Consider the following 25,224-nt stretch of genomic DNA (forward strand, 5'->3'; position numbering starts at 1 on the left):
CCATACTGTTTTCCATAATAGTTGAACTAGTTTACAATCCCACCAACAGTGTAAAAGTGTTCCTATTTCTCCACATCCTCTCCAGCACCTGTTGTTTCCTGACTTTTTAATGATCGCCATTCTAACTGGTGTGAGATGATATCTCATTGTGGTTTTGATTTGCATTTCTCTGATGGCCAGTGATGATAAGCATTTTTTCATGTTTCTGTTGGCTGTATGAATGTCTTCTTTTGAGAAATGTCTGTTCATATCCTTTGCCCACTTTTTGATGGGGCTGTTTGTTTTTTTCTTGTAAATTTGTTTGAGTTCTTTGTAGGTTCTGGATATTAGCCCTTTGTCAGATGAGTAGATTGCAAAAGTTTTCTCCCATTCTGTAGGTTGCCTGTTCACTCTGATGGTAGTTTCTTTTGCTGTGCAGAAGCTCTTTAGTTTAATTAGATCCCATTTGTCAATTTTGGCTTTTGTTGCCGTTGCTTTTGGTGTTTTAGACATGATGTCTTTGCCCATGCCTATGTCCTGAATGGTACTACCTAGGTTTTCCTCTAGGGTTTTTATGGTATTAGGTCTAACATTTAAGTCTCTAATCCATCTTGAATTAATTTTCGTATAAGGAGTAAGGAAAGGATCCAGTTTCAGCTTTCTACTTATGGCTAGCCAATTCTTTTTAACATCAATTACCAAGCCCCTTTCAGAAAAAAAAAGCACTTATGGTTTTCCTTCCTCTCAAAAATAAAGAACTCAAGTTTGCATTATTTCTATGAAATAAGTATAATTTACATGCAGAAGTCAGTAGGCTAGTAAGAAACTAAGGTTGATAAACACACTAGAAGATATGTTCCCTTACTCTCAAGTTGCTTGCAAATTAGTATTGATTACTACTCAAAAGAAAGCACTGTCTCGCTTTTCAAAAGCATATGGGTCTTGTGTAAGGATATGGGTCTCTGCTCTCTGCAAGTGACTTTATTATGGATAGAAGTTGTCTAGAGAGGACTTCAAAAGACTGTCAAACTAATCCTTCCTTAGCAGGTAGCTGATAAGAATATATGACCAAGACCACTGTTCTTGTCATTTACATTGGGATTACTAAAAGTTGATGCCTTCAGGATGAAAAGAGAGGTGATAGAAATGGTGGCCTGACAGATCAGAGGAGCTGGCATGTTAGAAGAGTGTCCTCACACATGGAAAGCCCCCATGCTACCTGCTGCTCAGGTGGACTCTGCAACTGGGAAGTTCCAAGAGCAATGAGAGTCAAAAGAAAGACTGAACAGAACATTTTACTCTTTCTCAATAAAATAACTCTTCATCATCCACAAACCTTCCCCTAGCAAAAAATTTTCTTCCCTTTGCTGCCAACTCCTGTTGTCTGACACAATACACAATTTAATCTAATGGAATCACATGAAGTTAAGAGTGTGAGCTTTCACACCTGGGATTTGGCCCCTATCCTCTCATTACTAGCTATGTCATCTTGGGTGAGTTACTTAAGGTTTTCAGCATCAGTTTCTACATCTATAAAATGGGTGCTCATAATGTTTATCTAGCAGGTCTTTTGGGAAGTTTGCATGAAATGACATATATAAGACATGTGCTCATATGATGGGTGAGCAATCAAAACTAGTCATTGTTATAAAAGCATGGGCTATGTTCACAAAGCCCTATTGTCACTGTTCACTTTATGGTGAATAGCCATTTCCACTGTATTGCAGTTTGTGGGGAGGAGGCCCAGTGGGAGGAAGAATGGGGAGATATTTTTGTTTACTCAGATAGATTGTAAGTCCCTGATCCTTGATACTAACTACATCCAAGAAAGAATATCATATCTGACATTAAGGGCCTAACCTAAGTGGTGGAGACTATACACCCGGTGCTGTATTAGAAAGTAGAATGTGCTCACTGTTATACCAGACTCACAAAGCACTTTGGGATCACTAAAGAGGGGAAAGCTAATTTTGACCAGGAGTTGAGGATGCCATCATGGAAGACTGCATATTTGATCTGTGTCTTAAACAAGGGATTGAATACAAATTAGAAATACGAAGGAAATAGACACCTCAAAATTTCAAAAGCAAAACAGTCACAACTTGGGATGCATAGGATATGGAGAGTAAGTAGGAAAAAGAAGAGTGAAAGATAACCAGAATTTAGAAGCCCAGAAAACTGGAAGGACAGTGCTGACTGAAGTTCAGCAGGATGTCACAGAGAAGGGGTGAAATCAGTAAAAGATCATAAACTCAGGTTGAGTTTGAGGTGGAGGAAGAACATCCAGATGAGGATATATCCCAGTGAAGTATAACTTGTATAACTTACAACTCAAGGAAGAGATGCAGATTCCAGAGTCATTTTCATGGATGTGATCATTTAAACTTTAGCAATCATTTTAGGGAAGAGAATAAATCAATAATTTAATGGCAACTAGTATAGAACAGTAAGAAGCAGCTATGCTTTGGGGACTCATAGACACACAGTTTTGTTTGTTTGTTTTTTGTTTTATGTTTTTTGTTTTTTTGAGATGGAGTTTTGTTCTTATTGCCCAGGCTAGAGTGCAGTGGTGCAATCTTGGCTCACTACAACCTCTGCCTTCCAGTTTCAAGCGATTCTCCTGCCTCAGCCTCCCAAGTAGCTGGGATTACAGGTGCCCGCCATCACGCCTAGCTAATTTTTTTTGTATTTTTAGTAGAGACAGGGTTTCACCATCTTAGTCAGGCTGGTCTCAAACTGCTGACCTCGTGATCTACCTGCCTTGGCCTCCCAAAGTGCTGGGATTGCAGGCGTGAGCCACCGCGCCTGGCCGGCATATAGTTTTAAAGGAAACTGTGCAACTGGGAAGGAAACCAGGTGAATGTAGAATCACAGATGCCAAAGGAAGAGCGAATTCTATAGTGGCAAGGGTGATTGGGAATGTCAGGCCCTAAAGAGAACCTGAGTAGCATGAAGCATGAGGGACTGTGTATGCCACATGGTGACTGCATAGAAAGCTGTTTCAGGGTTACCAAGGAGCAGAACCATTCAGAAGGTAAAGTAGGAGAGAGATGCATAGAATCGTAGCTTGAGGGACAAGGGAAGGTGTTTTATTAGGATAATAGAAGCCTAAATACGTTTGCAGGTTGGAGGCAAGGAGCCAGTAAAACGGATTAAAACTGAAGAATTAGCAAGGGTTAATTAATCATCAAGACCTCCAGAGCACTGGTTGTCAACCCTTTCTTAACATAAAACTCACCTAGGACCCTTATTATAATACTAACACCTGCTCCTGATTCTGATCAGGATTATTTACTAGTTTTCCCAGGTGATTCAAATCTGTATCTAGGTATGAGAGTCACTGACGTAGAAGAACTGGACATTGGATTAAGACCACTATAGATGGTTATTTTGCAATGACAAAGTTTCTCTTTTTCCTCTGAGATGAGGGTAGTATAGTACTGGGGTGGAGGAGTAAGAAAAGGATGAATTAAGAGCAGAAACATTTAGAAAGACTTTGAAAGAACTCTTGATGAATGGCTTCAAACCGAGAAAGTAGAAGGTGAGATGCTTACATTAAGGGTGCAAAAGTAAGATTGGGCCATGAAAGAAATTTAAAACATTTCAAATAACTATTAAGATTTCCACAGAGATAAACAAACTGTCCAATTACTGCTTTATTCTCTCTACCCTTATTAGTTGGCCATGCCTTTACAAATAAAGGGCATTACTGTGTTTCCTGTTACTCTTATGAAAAAGTGAAAAAGAAATATTATAATTGGGGAAGAGCTAGAACAATAGTAACGTTAATAGAGCCTTAGTGAAGACTTTAAGTAAGGGAATCAACAATAAGGAAATCTAAGCAGTGCATTGAGATCTCTGTGAAATCACTGAGAATTCATCCTTGATGGGATCTTGGAGATTATCTCACCCATCTCCTCCCATTTAAATTATGAGTAAACTAGGATTCAGGGAGATTCTGTGATTTGACCACCATCAAACAGCAAGTTAGCAACACCAAGAGACGCTGAAATGAAGCCTTGGAACCCCACACCAGTGCCTTCAGCTCCTGCACACACTTGGCCTCCTGACCTCTGTCATGAGGTTCCTGGTTAGAAATGGCTGTCGTTCTTTTGGGAGGATTAATAAGAAAATCTGTATGTTGCTTTTAGCCCTTCACAAGAGAGAGAAAAAAAATATGTTCGATTTCTTCTTTATTGCTGTTATTACGTGAACCAGATTGAATTGCTGCATCTCTGAAGAGTTTCTTATGACTAGTGTGAAGTGTCCCATTTTAACCCACGTCAATTTTAAATTGCCCATAGAATACACAGATAACTGACTGTAATAATTCAGTTGCCACACTCAATACATTGTTTGAAATCCAATGAAAGGCAAAAGGAAAACTTGCAATCCTACAGAATCAGCAGGATAGATCCTGCAAGCTGTAACAGGACTTATTTGAATTAATTAAAAAGGAGCTAGGTAGCTAGGTGTGTAGTAACAAGATCAGTGGGTCTCCTCTGCGTGGCTACAATACAAGGGTAGGAACTGCAATCCTCTGGGCTTGGGGTTTTTTAAATCTGTAAAACAAGATGAATAAGCTAGAACACTTCTTCCAGAATTAAGACTCTCTCATTTTTGTCTGTATTTTAATTTTTGTCATCCCTCCACCAACATTTCTAAAATAGTTAAAATCAAACTATAAAGAATATTTCAAGGATCACAGTTGCAGGTTTTTAAAATTACAAATAAATTTATGGCTCAATTTCAGGTTCCTTATCTGTAAAATAGAGGAGCATTGGTGTAAATATTCTAAACTCAGCTCTGTGCTTCAGTGGGCTTTTCACTACCTTTAGTTAGTTGCACTAGGCTGGTTGCTATTTACTTTGCATGGTTGACTGCTCTCTTCCCACATTGTGTGCCAGGAAGGGCACTGCACCTTGGTACAAACACTGCTGGGCACCTTTCTGTTTTCCTTCTTTGCTTCATCCTATACAAGTATGCAGTACACTCTTGGGTTGTTTCATGAGCCCTGGGGGCACGTTGGAAGGAACTGAGAGAAAGAGCAACAAAGCGGCGAGTGGTGTGACAGGGCAGCATGCACTGTGGGTAAGCTGGACTCACCAAAGAACTGTGTTTATTTTGCATTCATCTCCATGAATTAATAAAAAGAACTGGTGACACACAAAGAGAGGAGAGGCTACGATTTAAAAGAGCTGTATTGGTTTAGATGTTTTGTAAAATGATTACGTTATGGAAAAGTGTAGAAAATGTGATATTTCCTGGCTTTGGAACTATCTGTATGACTATAAAGTCAGGAGTGAAGGCACATAAGGACTTGTAGGAATGGTTTCTTTCACAGGAAAGTGATTTTTCTTTTCTTAGTTGGATTTATGGTTATTCTTGATTCTAATGCATATTTTCTCATATTTTAAAAGATTGCATGATGTTAATTCACAAGTCTCAGATCTCAACTCTAATATAATACATCGGAATCATGACTTTTCTCAGCCTTTCAAATTCTCAATTATTTTACTATCAGAATTTTCTTGTATTTGAACAATTTTTTAGAAGAAGCTCTGTCTAGACATGAAAACTGAGTTGGAAAATGGATATAAGCATCTAGATGACTCTAGAAAAAAAATCTTAATTGTTTTAGGCAACAAGTGTCTAGTCTTCCCTGATGTTAATTATCCAAATATGTATTTTATATCACTAATTAACTTTTCACAACTATAAATTGTCTTACAAAAACATTTAACAACACTATTGTTTTCCAGGACTCGTTTTTCCTCTGCATACTAGATCACAGTATTTTTAGTGATGAGAAAATGTATACAAATTCAAACTGACAGCAATTCATGAATCTCTAATATTCCAATATGCTCTGGTATATGTTGTCCACTTTGCAAAAATGATTATTAATAGCCTGACTGCAAAATTGTTTAAGAAACATTTCATTTTAAATTAGCCATAATTAATTTTTTCAGACTATACAGATGCATGAAGTTCATTTTCCTTGCCCATATTTAGTTTTTCCTGTTTAACAAAAATTATATATAATATATATAAAATATATATTAAAACAATATATGTATATTTATATATTCCTTTATGTGTATGCAATATATTTATTATATATATTATACATATCCCTTTTATTAAACAGGGAAAATGAGTATATAAATTACTAATATATATAAATTACTTTATATATATATATATAAAAAATTAAGAACTACAAGAAAAAAATTGGCAAGTAATTAGTCATTTCATTTGATTATTTTAGATCACCAAACAGAATACTTCAAGTTTTCCAAGATACTTTGTACCGTTTGGTTCAAATGTTTCCTCTGAGAGGCTAATTTGTTAGCAACAACAGAGTGAGTTAGAGATAAGAAAGGGTGAGAACCCAAGTAATTGACATCCAATCAGGAGGCCTTTGTCTGAGAACCTGAGGTGACTAATAAAAACTGACAATCTAAGGGAGAGAGACTTCTATCTGGAGAGTATTTCTCATGAAAACAAATACTGCACAATTAAATTAAATATATCACCCCACTGAAGCAATTGCTATTCCCAACTTTATCCTTAGAATTCTTTTTTCAAGCTTGAGATTGTTGTATGGGCAAATATTCTCCACTGAACCACACAAGCACAACTAAATCAATCAACCAGTAGTCAGTCAATCAATGAAATCTATCTAAAGCCAAAGTTTTCTTCTCCTAAATGTAGCGAGATAATTGACTGTGCTCTACACTGTGCTTTGAAGATAGAGAGTTCACTGACATAAGGTAATAAAGAATTTAAACATTAGCTAACAATTTTGAGCGCTACGTGTCAGGGATGTGCTAAATGATTTCTGTCTCGTTTTTTATCAGAATTTTTGAATTAACTATATGAAGTTAGTGCATTTTTGTCCCCAAATGTGGACACTAAGGCTTGACTACAGTTGCTTGCCCAAGATAACACAGCTGCTAAACAACAGAACCAAGATGCAAACCCAGGGTGACCTGATTACCACACTATACCATCTTCTTAGGCACAGCACTGTTTTGCTTCAGATGTTTCTGGACACTCAGAAGCACAGAGCAGAGTATCAGTTATCTGAGGCTAAAAGGCATGCCATATGTTGCCTCTGCATCCAAAAAAGTGCCAATGATAATGCCACACTCAGAGTGTTGTTTGAAAAATATCTATTGAATTGTATTCACAAATGAAAACTCTTTTCTCTAATGATGTATCATCTCACTCTGCTAAGAAATCAAGTATGGTTTCATAAAATTTTAGTCATAAAGATAATGTTATTTGAACAGGAACAAGATGGCATTATGAATAATAGATTTCAATCTATTAAGCACAGAGCTACAGCAACAGTTTAACAGGATAATGCAAGGATTATTATAAAATTTTTAGAGATTACTGTAAGTAGCACATGATCCCCTTTGCTATTAATAAAAACAAAACAATGCTGAGAAATAGGCCATTTTGTGTACTTGCTTTTACATGAAACCTGTATGGAGTTGTGCAACTAGACTAGGGTTAGGAGAGCCGAGTTCTGGTCTTGGTTCTGAAACTAAATGGCTCTATGACTCTCAGCAAAAGACTGACCTTTTCAGGCCTAAATCTCCTCATGGTTAAATGTAGGGAAGGATCAGATGAGATAATTTATAAGGTCCTTTCAACTCTAAAATCCCATCATTCTGTAATAGTGCTACATTAGATTCCAATGTTAGCATAGTTGGAAATGCTCACTTCACAATATTTTACCTTTTGCAAAATTCCCTGTATCAGGAGATTCAAAACATACTTTATGACAAAACTCAGAAGGGAAAGAAATACAGCAGCCTTTTAGCTATAATCTGGTATGCAGCAACTATAGTGTATGTGCAAGGTGAAGGAAGAGTGACAAAGTGAGACTAACAAAAGGAAAAACAAAACTGTCACCATTACAGGACACCAGACCAGCCAAGACATGATGAAAGACATGGCAAGATTCACACAGGGAATTAGAGCAATCTGAGCCATTTTCTAGAACTTTCTCATAACACAATATTAATTGGGTTTACTTAAAATTCAGTTATCCACTTTGGTGTACATAAAATCTAAAATATTATAATCAGGACTTACTGTACTTACAATTAGTGACAGTTCCTGTACAAATACAGTTTCTAGTAACATTGTATATAAAGCAATGCTATATATATAGACCTGGAACCCTCAGTGCTGGGTTCTGTGCCTACCTTTCTATAATTAGCTGTGTTATCTTGATTAATGAATGTGACCTTTTTGACAGATACGTTGCTTAGCTCTAACACAACTGATCTTATACTGATAAAAAAAAATATGTTTTGGTTATTGCAATCACTCACTGACTTCTATGAAGTAGGTCCTGGTAAGTGGAGGGTCTGTTGTTAGCTGAGGGGATGACAAATGTGACCACTATGTTTGGCACAGCTGGGCCAAGACTGCATAATAAAGGGAAAGAGATTGAGAAGCCCCAGAGAGAGGATTCTGGGAAGGGAATCAAAGTAGACTCTTTAATGTTGAATCATTCGAAATAGAAATCCGTGTCTTAAAATCCCCAAAACATAGAAATGAAAAGCCACAACAAGAAAACTGAGAAGACATCTGCAAAGTACTTTTAAAACATTGAGATTCTGGCCGGGTGTGGTGGCTCACGCCTGTAATCCCAGCACTTTGGGAGGCCAAGGCAGGCGGATCACGAGGTCAGGAGTTCAAGACCAGTTTGACCAACATGGTGAAACCCCATCTCTACTAAAAATACAAAAATTAGCCAGGTGTGGTGGCATGTGCCTGTCATCCCAGCCACTCAAGAGGCTGAGGCAGGAGAATCGCTTGAACCCGGGAGGCAGAGGTTGCAGTGAGCTGAGGTCATGCCACTGCACTCCAGCCTGGGTGACAGAGCAAGACTCCATCTCAAAAAAAATTGAGATTCTGATTACGGTGGGTACCATATGTCATAGAAGGACAATGATTAATATATAACAATAGTGACTAAAACAAACTGTGACTGAGACAAGAAATACAGTACCGATGTAGGTCTGAATATCATAGTACTGAGAACAGGACATTTAATCTGACTGGAAAAATTAAGAGGAAAAATCAGACCTACCTAACAATTGCATGTTGTTGCTTTGTATAGAGTAGAGTAGTTAGAAAGTAAATGGATGGGATTAGAGATTTATCAAACACCCACTTCTGGTGAGGCACAGTGCTAGGTGATGTGCATGCATTGCCTTATCTAATCCTCATATTAATCTTGAGAAAAAAGGTAATTTATTCCCATTTCTGCACAAGAAAATTAGAGCTCAGTTTTAAAAACTTGCCCACCTCTCATAAACTTGATGGAGTATAAGTCAATACAAATGTTTGGGAGGGTAATTCATCCAAATCTATCAAAAAATTTAAGAAGCAAAATTATTACCTCAGCAATGAGAGTTTTAGCCATTTATTCCTCAGAAATACTTTTTCATGTGTGCAAAGATATTATGTGCAATTTTCCTCATTGCTGCATTATTTGTAATATTTAAAATTTTGGAGGCAACCTAACAGCTATTTGGTAAAACAACTTATGATACATCTATATTCTAGAATACTTTAAAGGAAATAAAAATATTAAAGTATAAGAAATTAAATTCATTTGGAAGAATATTTTAGTAAATTTCTTAGTATAAAGATCAAAATACAAAAATATAATAAGTAGCAAAATTAACTTTTTATTAATAAAGTATATATCCATCTGTATGGATATAGTGAACGATCTGGAACACTACATGCCAAGTGATTAACAGTAGTTACAGCTATAGAATGAGATGAAGAGCTAGAACAGAAGAGACCACATCCTACTTTCTGCTGTTCTGTATCATTTGAACTATCTCCAACAGAAAAGTACCATTCCATTAAAAAAGGTGGAAAGGCATAATGAACCCAAAGTCCCACGAGCAGCCACCAGCATTTGGGACTTACAGTTCTTGCTTCAGTATTTGACTTCTAAGTTTACATTTTGGGATTCCTCTTCTTCTGAAATGACATTACACTGTCTAGAGTGGAAAATGATGACGCACAGCAGAATTATGTGAGAGAATAGAAAAAAGTGTCCAAGGAAAATCAATTAAAGCATGGATGAAGGCCATGGCAACAGCCACAAACTCATCCTTTTGCCAAGAATTAATATATACCTCTAGACATGAAGATTGATACAAAGAAAGTGTTGTGTCACATGAGTTTGTTTTTCTAAGAGTGTCATTCTTTAGAGCAGGTCTAACTATGTGATTAAATTACCCCCAGAAGACATGGTCAGGTACACACAGCTATCATTGATAAAACCACTTTCAGATTCTCTACCAATGCATTTATAGCTCCAAACTTAAATCTTCAGCATCTCCTCTGGCTTTTCTCATATAGTATCCTGCTGAAAATCAGGATGCTGATCAATCACATCCTCACAATATAAATCTCATACCAGGAAGAAGAGCTGGATTTTTAGAAACACTACAATATTTAATAACACTGATTATAATTATTAATGAAATCTAGAACCCAGAAACAAGGTAACAAAGAGTAAAACCTAAATATAAAAAATTCAGAAATATTCCGAAGTTCCATGAATATTGAAGGTAGACAAACTAAATGACAGTAACTTATCTCTTCGAATCTTACTGGCAGGTTCTTACTGGCAAGGGGAATATCATGAGAATAAACTGAAGCACCCAAAGATGGTTGAACCAGATGTCCTCTAAGGTCTTTTCTTCTCTTATATGCATTTCTTCTAAAACATCTAGGTAATAATACATGAAGTCTTTCAGATGAAAATGATCAAGGCTGATCTGCTAAGGTCTATGGTAGTCTATAACTTTCTCAAGGTATAATTTTAGTCCAACTTTTTTCTGGCCTATTAAAAAACAGGATAAAACCACGTTTAGAATGTGCAGTTTACTAAAGGTATTAATTTTCTATTAGATACTTTTAGAGGTAGGTCTAAATACAAATTGAATCACATCTGTAAAGTTCAATGGTCTCAGCACTTGAGTGGCAGTATCTGGCTGTATCACACAAACACACACGCACACTTGCACATGTGCACACGCATGTGTGTGCACACACACATACACACTCCTACTTGGCAATGTTAGCTCAGAGAAAACTCATAAATACTATGACACACAAGCCATTCAAAAACTTTCTCCAAAACCAAATCAAAAGAAATATCAGTCTATCTAGACATTACATCCTGTCTTCTTCAAGAAAACCACTGTTCCTTTCTTTTTTGTTTTGAACCCAATGTCAGAGAGGAATAGCATATTAATTTAATTTTTTAAATCAAGCAAACATAAAAAAATCTATCCCTTACTTTAAATTTAGATAAATGTGTACAAATACAGAAAACTCCATATGAATGTTACTCAAGTGGGGGCATTTCAGTAAAAATTCATTTTACTAAGGATACATTCACAATGCGCGCTTTGCAAAAGTTACCAAATATTAGTATGCTTAACAATGTGCATTCATATTGTATGAATTAACCACCTAATGGTTCCCCAGGAAATATTACAGCAAAACACATTGATGTTGGTATAATTGAGAAGCATTCATTTAAAGAAAAACTTCCTATCTTTTGTAGCTCTAGGTACTGAGGATGCATTATGATGAATAATTACACAGATTAATAAGATGTCTTCAAACCTTCTGGTACTTAATGAGAGTAGTTAGATTATTTCCAAACAAGCATATTGAGACTCTATTGAAGGTGTACTTTGCATATCACTATTCTAGGTTTTCTCATTCTGATCTTTATCCTTGCCAGTATCTGACCAGAAGTAGAAAGATCAATGGAAGTAATGTAAGTTTCTGAGTGTACATGTAGATGAGAGTACACATGTGTGAGAGTGTGTGAGAGTGTGTGTGTCCAAATAGCTCACTTAAGCATGGTATCATTTATCAGCCAATATCTGTTTGAAAATTACCTGCAATGTAGAAAATAGTTGAGGGGGAAGTCCTGAGTAACAAATAGAAATGTCTAAAAGTGGAGATTAAGTAGACACGTATGTAATACAACTAGTGGCTTAGAGAAGGTATTCAATAAATGATCACTATATTATTATCATCATTATTCCCTCGGCATGGCTACACAGAGAACCTGAAATCACTAGCAAACTTATTTAGCCTTAAAGCAGATAAGAAGCAATCAGCTGAAATGGAGGACACATTTTGCTATAGTCAGGCCTGCTTATAATAGCAAAGAGTTACAGCTAGCATTCTAACAATAAAGAAAAAATATAGAGAAAATTATCAAAGACAGACATAACTTAAAGAGCAGCATGTGCCAGGACATTTGCACCAGGACAAATAGTTTAGACTCTTTGTAGCCAGAGAGAGCATCATTTAATATTTGCAAAACACACACTTTATGTTCTTAATGATGACACTGTTAAAAATAGCAGCTGTGGAGTCAGACCTATCTGAGTTCAAATCCCAGCTCTACCACCCTGTGGTTTTGTGATCTTGGCTAAGTTACTTAACCATGATTCTCAGTTTACTACTCCCTTAAATAAAGAGTCCCTCTCTTCCTCACAGTACTAGGTCTAAATGAAATGGTGAATGTAATTGACTAACACAGGGCCCACCACATGGATTCCATTTAGGTAACTACATTATTATTACCACATTTTGCTTAAGAAAACACAAAAATGTGTGATTTAAGATCCCTTTCAAATATTTTAATGTTATAAAACAATGTTTTCACTTAAAGAGGTAGTTTTTAGTTATCTAGAAAATTAACATATGGAAAGTCTAATTTCCACATGACACTGCTCTTAGACTTGGTTTATAATATATACTCAGACACAGATAAGAAGATATGTAATCAAAGACGGAAAGAAAAAGTAGTTTCCCTTTCTCCTTTTTATCTGAGTCAAAGCAAGTTCATAAATGTCTCAGATTCTAAAGGCTGTTGACTAATTGTTGAAACAGGGCCAGCCACTACACCACTGTGAGTGTAACTACACCAGTTTGGATGTATGTTTCTGCTGTGTTTCTTTCATGATACCTTCCTGTTTCCCTTTTTGAAACAACAGACAAAATCTGGATCCCTCCAGAAAACACATTCATAAATGCCAGTGATATCTTGAACACTCACAATGTCAGAGGAAGGAATTCCACTTGGAAAGAGCACAAAACCTTCTGATGACATTCATGCTATAATCATGGGGAGAGTCAATCAGTTTAACAGTCACAGTACTTCATAGCTCTTGAGAGGAATGATAAAAGAAAAGGGAGAGAAATATATCATAACCAGCACTTTTCCAGTGCTTAGAAGACACTCAATGAATACTTATTGAACTAATAAATGCATTTATCCTACCTGGAATGCGTAGAGAAATTTTTAAGATGATTGATAGATAGATAGATAGATAGATAGATAGATAGATAGATAGATAGATAGATAGATAGATGGATACATAGACTGAACTAGGACCTTGGTTCAAAAGAACTGAGTCTCTGTATTATTCAGAACTGTTTTGGATATAACTGACAGAAACACATTTCAAATACATCCCACCAAATATTAATTATACTGGCTTACATAAGTAAAAATATCAGGCGTTGACTGGCTTAGCATAGCTGCTCAAAAGTGTTCTCTCTTTATTTCTCGGCTCTTTTTCTTTTGGGTTGGCTACATTTTCCAGAAGTTTTCCCCCATGTATTAGGAATAGATAGCCACCAGAAGCTTCAGAGCTACACAGACTTTGCCCTCAGTAGGACAGAGAGGCTCTCTCTTCAAACATTCAAATAATTACCTTAAAAGAGGACTTCAAGTGGCATGACCCTGCTTAAATCTGATTGGCCCCACACGATCATGGTGGCTAATCACAATGGTTAGAAACATAGCACATTCTAATTTACCACTTTGGTTCATGTAACCACATCTATGGTGTAGAGGGGGCACTACCCTTTGATGGATAGCCTCATCCAAATCATGGTAAGAGAAATAGGCAATTTCCAAAAGAAAGGATGTAGAAGAAACAAAATAATATATGTCACCTACAGCTTCCTCCATAAATTACTTTTACATCCTTGGTTGGTTCCCTCCTGGAGCCTCCACAGTACTGTAGTCAGTTGTTTACAACTGCCAGACTGCCTCAGGATTTAAACATTCTGAGCAGAAAAACATGTTTTCCTCACAACCTGATGTGTTGAACACCATCTGCACTCTTTAATTTCAAGGGGTAACTTATGCAAAACCACTTTGTAAACTGTAAAGAATTATATAAATGTAAATATTTAGGATAACTAAGTTAATTGTCTTCACCCTTCTGAAAGAGTTAAAAAGTCTGCCCTTCTATCTCAAAATTCAGTGATTTTCAAGGGATAATGCATAACTGCTTCCAGCAATAGCTTCTGCATCTATGCCTCCTTTACCTTATATCTGTTTATTGCATGCCTTTTTTTTTTCCTGATTTATATCAAGAAGGGGCTGAAGATGAAATTTTAAAACTGTGTTATTATCTTGAAACATAACTCCTGTAGTATTCATTGTAATATTATTTCTCTACTCCTGGCACGGAGCAAGATTATTTGGAATGTAGCCATGTCTTTTTTTCTTTTCTTTTGTTAGTAATGACATCTAATCTGGTATGCATTGGCCCTTTCTCCTGTGCATGTTATTTATTTTAATCTTCAGAATGAAGTAGTTTGTTTTCAATACTCCCCAATTTATTTGTAGTGTCTTACAAATCATCACTATCTTGAAACTTCCGTCTCTCACCCATTGAAAATGGTTTCCTAGTTTTCATGTATTTTTAATTATGCTGGGAGACAAATCATAACCCTCTCAAGGAGGACTATGTTTTATACATTTTTAAAATCACTCACAACGCCCTGCAATAAAAAAAGTCCCCCACAATTTTTTAAATTTAGTCTGAGAAATTAGGAAGTCATTAGACAAAATGTGAAAATATTTAAAGAAAGACTAGAAACTTATCTCATCAAAATGAACCCAACTGCAATAGAAGGTCATTATAATTAAAATATTTCCAGTCCCTTCTTGACAGTGACCAATAGTAATGATGCCTTTTTTTTTTTTCTCTTGGTAAATGTTTCCTTTGTTAATAACTCAGTATAACAAAGACTTTTAGTCCTCAGTTCTTTTCACATAATTGTCACTAGCTATTGTGGAGAGGAAAAAACATAAACTCTTGATTCTGGAACGAAGAACAAGTGAAAAAGGAGCAGAAGGCACTAGCTAAAAGAGCAAAAACCTGGCAAAGAAATGACTGCCAAGAGAAATATGAAATGCAGCAATTTTTATTCTCACAAAAATGGGGGTAAAAGGTAATATCATTAATGAACTCTGGTAAGAAGAAAAGGAGCTCTGACCACAAACATATGCTATCTTACTTTACAATTTACACCAAAATTTTATCTGTTTTGCCTCATAGGATGTAGCCATTCAACAATGCTTTGAAATAGCTATTATATGTTCATCACTTTGGGATTGGGAAACTGTGTTTCAGACTTAAAGTGGTTTTTCCCAAGAAAGCAAGGTTAGCCATATTCTGATGTAAACATTTTGTACTGTTTCCACAATGTCACAGAGGTTTCTATTTTCTTCCACAAATTAACTGTAAACTTTTAAAACACTGAATTACTATCTGTATTTATACAATCTCTAATTTATTACAATTGCATTCTTTCTACTTTTTAGTTGCTCTATATATGTATATGTATGTGTAGCAGAACCTTTTGTGATTTTTTTTTTTTATTTATCAGGCATCATGGCTTTCCCTGGCTCTATTGGTCAAGAGTGTTTTGTTGTTGTTGTTGTTGTTGCTGTTTTAACACAAATGACTGTTTTGAAACTGACAGCTTTCACATTTCCCCTTTTGATCAAAATCTAATAATGCGTTACATAAATATATGGTAAATAAATAAATAAAATAGAAGGAATATTTGTAAGTAAGGCAAATTCTGTGGATCTGCCTTTTCCTTATGGATATATATTTTTTTCTGTTTTATTTATTTATTTATTTATTTATTTATTTATTTTAAGTTCTGGGATACATGTGCAGAACATTCAGGTTTGTTACATAGGTACACATGTGCCATGGTGGTTTGCTGCACCCATCAACCTGTCATCTAGGTTTTAAGCCCCACATGCATGAGGTATTTGATCTAATGCTCTCCCTCCCCTTCCCCCCACCTCCCCAACAGGCCCTGGTGTGTGATGTTCCCCTCCCTGTGTCCATGTGTTCTCATTGTTCAACTCCCAATTATGAGTGAGCACATGCAGTGTTTGGTTTTCTCTTCCTGTGTTCGTTTGCTGAGAATGATGGTTTCCAGCCCATCCATGTCCCTGCAAAGGACATGAAGTCATTCCTTTTTATGGCTGCATAGTATTCCATGGTATATTTATGCCACATTTTCTTTATCCAGCCTATCATTGATGGGCCTTTGGGTTGGTTCCAAGTGTTTGCTATTGTAAACAGCGCCACAATAAATATACATGTGCGTGTGTCTATTTGTTTTCCACTCTGTAAATTACTGTACAAGTGTAAGAATTTATTTTTTGAATTTTAAATTCTGCCATTCTGAATATTTCAAATGAATGTTACATAACCACTTCTCCAAGCAAATGGAAACATTTTCAGGGGTAGCTGCACAGCACATACAAAGGAAGGGTGGTTGTTCAATGCCTATTTTTTGTGTGAGTGAGTATAACAGTTTAGTACAGAGAGAAGAGACTTTCTGGCAGAATCATGCCACTTGCTTATTTAATTGGCTCAACAAAGCTATAAAATTATATCCATACATAGAATGCATGATTACCTATTTAACAAAGTAGTTGAGGAAACAGAAAATCACTGATTTTCTCAAGGGAAGAATCATCCAAAGAACAAATGCTATCTTGTCTGTTTTTATCTATATGTTACTCTCAACTAATACTGATGATGAAAGATTATCAAGAATCTCAAACATATTACCTTAGCATATAACAATATAGTTGCATAGAACCTGATACCCAGTAGTAATAACAAGGGAAATGTGTTAATTTTCTGCAAAATTCCAGTGCTATCTCTACTACCTTTGAGAAAGACTTGGAATTTTGTGCATTTTGGTTGTTGATTTACTTTTCCCCATGTTATTTCTGCATCTTTAAAAATAAAACAGCAAGATAAAACAAAGGGAAATCCTCACATCTTTGAGGGAAATGTGGATCCTATGGATAATGACCTTATTCATCCAGACTCAGTCCTCAGAACACCACTTACATAGGAAGAAAAGCAATAAGCAAATATAAATAACCTAATCAAGTCATAATCTAGGAAGTTATGACTTGAAAGAATAAAAAACCTAAGCAAATGTTTGGAAAAACTGAAATAAATGAATCTAAAACTATTTACTAATTTTATAACTGGACACATGCTTTAAGTAAGATTTTTTCATTTATTTACAAATTCATACAGTAAATGTTGTAGTGGGTTCTCCCTAAACTATTATGAACAAAACGTAAAACTGTAAATACATTTGAGGAAGAAAAAAAATTTTTTTTTTTTTTTTTTTTTGAGAGTCTTGCTCTGTCACCCAAGTTGGAGGACAGGGGCACAATCTCGGCTCACTGCAACTTTCGCCTCCCAGGTTCCAAGATTCTCTTGCCTCAGCCTCCCGAGTAGCTGGGATTACAGGTGCCCACCACAACACCCAGCTAATTTTTGTATTTTTAGTAGACATGGTGTTTCACCATGTTGACCAGGCTAGTCTCGAATTCCTGACCTCAGGTGATCCGCCTGCTTCGGCATCCCAAAGTGCTAGGATTACTGGCATGAGACACCATACCTGGTCAGAAATATTCTAAGTAACAACTCCAAAGGTTTATAAATTAAGTAGTATAGATATTAATAAGTGCAACCAGAGTCTTTGGAATTGTTTTACATTCAGTCTTAAAGCCAGTTCCATATTTGACCAAAGATTTGATTTGGCTGTGTACAGTGGTGGTTCATGCCTATAATCCCAGCAATTTGAGAAACCAAGGCAGGAGGATAACTTGAGCTCAGGAGTTCAAGTCATTGGACATTGTGGGGAGACCTCGTCTCTACAAAACATTAAAAAAAAACTAGCCAGGCATGGTGGTGCAAGCCTCAACTCAGCAACTTGGGAGGCTGAGGTGGGAGGATTGCTTGAGCCCAGGAGGTCAAAGCTGAAGTGAGCCATGATTATGCCACTGTATTCCAGCCTGGGTAACAAAGTGAGGCCCTGTCTCAAAAAAAAAAAAAAAAAAAAAAAAAAAAAAGCTTTTATTTAGCAACATTGTTGTATGAGATATGACACTAAGCAATATGAGAGATAAACTGCTTTCTAGATGCTTAGTGTTTAACAGAAAAATGTAAGGCATCACTCAAATAAAGCTGTGGTGCTTGTGAAAGGAGAGATCAAAATGATCAAGAAGTGTGTAAGAGACAAATTTCCCACCTAGAGGAAATAAAGACATTTCACAGAGAGGTTGCTGTGAGAAGCAAGTGGCATAATATACATTAAAGCACTCTGTAAATTATAAAATTATGTTCTCATGTTAGATTACTTTTTCCAAGAATAGAGCCAAACATGTGACACTCTAAATTTGACACCAAGAAGGACAGTCTTTTGGATATAAGAACAGAGGTCCTCTAAGAACACAGAAACCAAGGAAACACACCTCTTGCCCCAAACAAGGAGATGTTAGGTAGTGCAGGTTCCCATGGAGGAAACAAGGGAAGCAGAAGCTTGTTTGGAGATCAGGCTGTACTGAGCACCCAGGCAGCAGGGCTGTGCCTTTCTGACTCTATCATTTTAACCTGGCTCCTCATGGGGCTTCTCCTCCTCCTCCCACTACAGAACTAAGTGAGCCTTTTCCCTTCTGGACATATCTTATCTCTGCCGTTTAAGTATTTCTTCATATTCAACTTGTCTCTATCCCTGATGGACTCATTGCAGCTTAGAACTGCTTTCTATCCATGTTTTCACTTCCATAGCCACGATGTAACGTTGATTCTCTTTATGGGTCTTGCTGCAAATTCCTAAGGGAGGGAATCTGTCTGTTTGGCTTACTTTGTCTAATCCAGTCAGTGTCAGACATCCCTGTCGAACTTAAGGATTGACTGCCCTTGAGTCAAGTGCCCAACTGTTGCTCAATCAGCTTTAATCAGTGTGGAAGTGTTGTGTGGTTCAAGGCCTGACCATTTAGATTTTATCCTTCATTCACACACCTGTTGCTGTACGTGCTGGATGATACAATATACACAATTTAAATAAATAAATAAATCTGGGCCAGGCGTGGTGGCTCATGCCTGTAATCCCAGCACTTTGGGAGGCCGAGGCGGGTGGATCACCTGAGGTCAGGAGTTCGAGACCAGCCTGGCCAACATGGAGAAACCCCATCTCTACTAAAAATGCAAAAACTAGCCAGACGTGGTGGTGCATACCTGTAATCTCAGTTACTCGGAGGGCTATGGCAGGAGAATCACTTGAACCCAGGAAACGGAGGTTGCAGTGAGCCAAGATCATGCCACTGCGCTCAAGCCTAGGCGACAGAGCAAGACTCTGTCTATAAATAAATAAATAAATAAATAAATAAATAAATAAAATCTGTATCTTTTTGATGCTTCCATTCCAGTTGTAAGAGGCAATAATAAAAGTAAGAAAATCAATAAGATAAATTCAACCATGATAAATACTATGGAAATATTAAAATACCTAACAAGAATGGGAGTGAGGAAAGAGATGAGATGCTGGTTTGGGCCTGGTAGTTACCAAAGGAAGGGGACTCAGTGAGTAGAAAAGGAGGGTGAGTTGGGTTCTGGGTTAGGGGGTTATGTCACATCACCACAAGTAAAACATACCAAGACTGCTAAGTTGTCATTCCAATCCTCCTCCCAACCAGGGTTAATATTAACATGCCAAGTTTAAAATATGTACACTAGCAACTGTGAACTGTGACTAATCAACTTCCAAACGTGTAGAAGCACAAATCCAAGAAAATAAAGATACTAATCTAGTGATAGTCAGAACTGAGGGTAATTTTGCTGTGATTTCTACTCCACAGGGTTATTGACAGGATACAACTAATATGAAATAAAAGATAGGAAAGCATTTGTGAACCAAAGGACTTTATATAGATACACAGGATCATGATCATTACCTGTATAAACTACAGTAAAGGGAAGAACAGTGAGTCCCATGCCAGGTAGGCATCCACCAATCTCACTTCTTAAAAATTGTGAGTAATAAAAAAGTGCTTGCAATACATACTTATGATGTGTGAGGGAGAGAATATCACCAAGCTTGAACTTCGTAGGGAAAAAATTTTAGGTATATATATTTATGTCATCCTGTTGCTAACACTGTGAACACTGTTTAAAATAAAAATCTCTTCACTTCACCATTTATTTAGCCTAAGTACATTGCAATTTCCATAGCTGGATCTCACAAAAATATTATTTTTAAGTCAGAAATTTGTCCCAGTTTTAGAGGTTATATTTTCAGTCCTGCTACCTTTCCTACATCACTCTAAGCTTACACAAAATCAGATAAGGGGATGGCTGGTAACATGGCTGAATAGGAACAGCTCTGGTCTGCAACTTCTAGTGAAATCAGTGCAGAAAGTGGGTGATTTCTGCGTTTGCAACTGAGGTACTTAGCTCATCTCATTGAGACTGGTTAGATAGTGGGTGTAGCCCATGGAGGGCAAGCAGAAGCAAGGTGGGGCATTGCCTCACCCAGGAAGCACAATGGATTGGGGAACTCCCTCCCCTAGCCAAGGGAAGCCATGAGGGACTGTGCTATGAGGAACCATGCACTTGGCCCAGATACTGTGCTTTTCCCATGGTCTTTGCAACCCACAGACCAGGAGATTCCCTTGGGTGCCTACACCACCAGGGCCCTGGGTTTCAAGGACAAAGCTGGGCAGTCATTTGGGCAGACACCAAGTTAGGTGGAGGAGGTTTTTCATATCCTAGTGGTGCCTGGAATTCTGGCGAGACAGAACCATTCACTCCCCTAGAAAGGGAACTGAAGTCAGGGAGCCAAGTGGTCTAGCTCAGTGGATCCCACCCTCACGGAGCCCAGCAAGCTAAGATCCACTGGCTTGAAATTCTCACTGCCAGCACAGCAGTCTGAAGTCAACCTGGGAGGCTCCAGCTTGGTAGGGGGAGGGGCATCTACCATTACTGAGGCTTGAGTAGGCAATTTTCCCTTCACAGTGTAAACAAAGCCACTAGGAAGTTCAAACAGGGCGGAGCCCACCACACCTTGGCAAAGCCACTGTAGCCAGACTGCCTCTCTAGATTCCTCCTCCCTGGACAGGGCATCTCTGAAAGAAAGGCTTTACATATAATCCCCAGATAGGGGCTTATATGTAAAACTCCCATTTCCCTGGGACAGAGCACCTGGGGAAGGGGCGGCTGTGGGTGCAGCTTCAGCAGACTTAAACATTCTTGCCTGCCGGCTCTGAAGAGAGCAGTGGATCTCCCAGCCCAGTGCTTGAGTTCTGCTAAGGGACAGACTGCCTCCTCAAGTGGGTCCCTGACCTTGGTGCCTCCTGACTGGGAGACACCTTGCAGCAGGTCGACACCTCCCACTAACGAGGTGTTGACAGATACCTCATACTGGAGAGCTCCAGCTGGTATCTGGTGAGTGCCCCTCTGGGCCAAAACTTCCAAAGGAAGGAACAGGCAGCAATATTTGCTCTTCTGCAACCTCCACTTGCCTCCACTCCAGGCAAAGAGGGTCTGGAGTGGACCTTCAGCAGATTCCAGCAGACCTGCAGAAGAGGGGCCTGACTGTTAGAAGGAAAACTAACAAACAGAAAGGAATAGCATCAACATTAACAAAAAAGATGTCCACACCAAAACCCCATCCAAAGGTCACCAACATCAAAGACCAAAGGTAGATAAATCCATGAAGATGAGGAAAAAACAGCTCAACAATTCTGAAAATTCCAAAAACCAGAACATCTCTTCTCCTCCAAAGGATCACAACTCCTCACCAGCAAGGGAACAAAACTGGACAGAGAATGAGTTTAATGAATTGACAGAAGTAGGCTTCAGAAGGTGGGTAATAACAAACTCCTCTAAGCTAAAGGAGCATGTTCTAACCCAATGCAAGGAAGCTAAGAACCTTGAAAAAAGGTTAGATGATTGCTAACTAGAATAACCAGTTTAGAGAAGAACATAAATGACCTGATGGAGCTGAAAAACACAGTACAAGAACTTCATGAAGCATACACAAGTATCAACAGCCAAATCGGTCAAGTGGAAGAAAGGATATAAGAGATTGAAGATCAACTTGATGAAGTAAAGCATGAAGACAAGACTAGAGAAAAAAGAACGAAAAGGAATGAACAAAGCCTCCGAGAAATATGGCACTATGTGAAAAGATCAAACCTCCGTTTGATTGGTGTACGTGAAAATGATGGGGAGAATGGAACCAAGTTGGAAAACATTTTTCAGGGTATAATCCAGGAGAACTTCCCCAACCTAGCAAGACAGGCCAACATTCAAATTCAGGAAATACAGAGAACACCACAAAGGTACTCCTTGAGAAGAGCAACCCCAAGACATGTAATTGTCAAATTCACCAAGGTTGAAATGAAGGAGAAAATGTTAAGGACAGACAGAGAGAAAGGTCGGGTTACCCACAAAGGGAAGCCCATCACACTAACAACAGATCTCTCTGCAGAAACCCTACAAGCCAGAAGAGAGTGGGAGCCAATATTCAACACTCTTAAAGAAAAGAATTTTCAACCCAGAATTTCATATCCAGCCAAACTAAGCTTCATACATGAAGAAGAAATAAAGTAGTTTACAGACAAGCAAATACTGAGAGATTTTGTCACCACCAGGCCTGCCTTACAAAAGTTCCTGAAGGAAGCCCTAAATATGGAAAGGAAAAACTGGTACCAGCCACTGCAAAAACATAACAAAGTATAAAGACCATCAACACTATGAAGAAACTGCATCAACTACTAGGCAAAATAACCAGCTAGCATCATAATGACAGGATCAGATTCACACATGACAATATTAACGTCAAATGTAAACAGGCTAAATGCCCCAATTACAAGACACAGACTGGCAAATAGGATAAAGAGTCAAGACCCATCAGTTTGCTGTATTCAGGAGACCAATCTAACATGCAAAGACACACAAAGGCTCAAAATAAAGAGATGGAGGAATATTTACTAAGCAAATGGAAAGCAAAAGGAAGCAGGGTTTGCAATCCTAGTCTCTCATAAAACAAACTTTAAACTAACAAAGATCAAAAAAGACAAAGAAGGACATTACATAAAGGTAAAAACATCAATGTAACAAGAAGAGCTAACTATCCTAAATATATATGCACCCAATACAGGAGCAAACAGATACATAAACCAAGTTCTTAGAGACCTGCAAAGAGACTTAGACTCCCACACAATAATAATGGGAGACTTTAACACCCCACTGTCAATATTAGACAGATCAACGAGACAGAAAATTAACAAGGATATTCAGGACTTGAACTCAGCTATGGACCAAGCAGACCTAATAGACATGAACAGAACTCTCCACCCCAAATCAACAGAATATATGTTCTTCTAAGCACCGCATCGCACTTATTCTTAACTGGAAGTAAAACACTCCTCAGCAAATGCAAAAGAACAGAAATCATAACAACAGTCTCTAAGACCACAGTGCAATAAAATTAGAACTCCGGATTAAGAAACTCACTGAAAACCACAGAACTGCATGGAAACTGAACAACCTCCTCCTGAATGACTACTGGGTAAATAACGAAATTCTGTCAAAAATAAGTAAGTTCTTTGAAACTGATGAGAACAAAGACACAGTGTACAAGAATCTCTGGAACACAGCTAAAGCAGTGTTTAGAGGGAAATTTATAGCACTAAATGCCCACAGGAGAAAGCAGGAAAGATCTCAAATCAAGTCCCTAAGATCATAATTAAAAGAACTAGAAAAGCAAGAGCAAACAAGTTCAAAAGCTAATAGAAGACAAGACAAGAAATAACTAAGATCAGAGCAGAACTGAAGGAGATAGAAACATGAAAAACCCTTCAAAAAATCAAAGAATCCAAGAGTTGGTTTTCTGAAAAGATTTAACAAAATACATAGACCACTCTCCAGGCTAATGAAGAAGAAAAGAGAGAAGAATCAAATGGACACAATAAAAAATGATAAAGGGGATATCACCACCTATATCACAGAAATACAAACTACCATCAGAGAATACTACAAATACCTCTATGCAAATAAACTAGAAAATCTAGAACAAATGGATAAACTGGACACATACACCCTCCCAAGACTAAACCAGGAGGAAGTCGAATCTCTGATTATACCAATAACAAGTTCTGAAATTGAGGCCGTAATTAATAGCCTACCAACCAAAAAAAAACCCAGGACCAGATGAATTCACAGCCAAATTCCATCAGCGGTAAAAGAGAATCTGGTACCGTTTGTTCTGAAACTATTCCAAAAAATAGAAAAAGAGGGACTCCTCCCTAACTCATTTTAGAAGACCAGCATCATCCTGATACCAAAACCTGGCAGAGACACAACAAAAAAAAATGAAAATTTCAGGCCAGTATCAGGCCTGATGAACAATGATGCGAAAATCCTCACTAAAATGCTAGCAAACTGAATCCAGAAGCACATCAGAAAGCTTATCCACCACAATCAAGTTGGCTTGCATCCCCGGGATGCAAGGCTGGTTCAACATATGCAAATAAATAAACATAATCCATTACATCACCAGAACCAACGACAGAAACCACATGATTATCTCAATGGATGCAGAAAAGGCCTTCAATAAAATTCAACACTTCTTCATGCTAAAAGCTCAATAAACTAGGTACTGATAGAATGTATCAAAATAATAAGAGCTATTTATGAAAAACCCACAGCCAATATCATACTGAATGGGCAAAAGCTGGAAGCATTACCTTTGAAAACTGGCACAAGACAAGGATGCCCTCTCCCACCACTCCTATTCGACATAGTATTGGAAGTTCTGGCCAGGACAATCAGGCAAGAGAAATAAATAAAAGGTATTCAAATACAAAGAGAGGAAGTCAAATTGTCTCTGTTTGAAGGTGATATGATTATATATTTAGAAAACGCCATCACCTCAGCCCAAAATCTGCTTAAGCTGATAAGCAACTTCAGCAAAGTCTCAGGAGACAAAATCAATGTGCAAAAATCACAAGCATTTCTA

The 25,224-nt window shown here is 37.6% G+C and overlaps 1 protein-coding gene across 3 annotated transcripts in view; it reads left to right on the top strand.

Annotated features, from left to right (window-relative positions):
• The window catches only part of KCNMB2 (potassium calcium-activated channel subfamily M regulatory beta subunit 2), a 298,583-nt gene that overhangs the window by 18,222 nt on the left and 255,137 nt on the right, over positions 1-25,224 (top strand). Inside the window, exon 1 of one of the 3 annotated variants that reach the window (XM_050778302.1) lies at positions 1,998-5,070. The exons of the other annotated variants lie outside the window; for them this stretch is intronic. Coding sequence (XP_050634259.1) covers positions 5,060-5,070 — 11 coding nt within the window. The 5' untranslated portion in view covers positions 1,998-5,059. Of the gene's footprint in view, positions 1-1,997; positions 5,071-25,224 lie in introns of those variants that run through there. 3 annotated transcript variants of the gene reach the window in all.

Source organism: Macaca thibetana, chromosome 2 (assembly GCF_024542745.1).
Source record: "Macaca thibetana thibetana isolate TM-01 chromosome 2, ASM2454274v1, whole genome shotgun sequence".
Classification (NCBI taxonomy): domain Eukaryota; kingdom Metazoa; phylum Chordata; class Mammalia; order Primates; family Cercopithecidae; genus Macaca; species Macaca thibetana.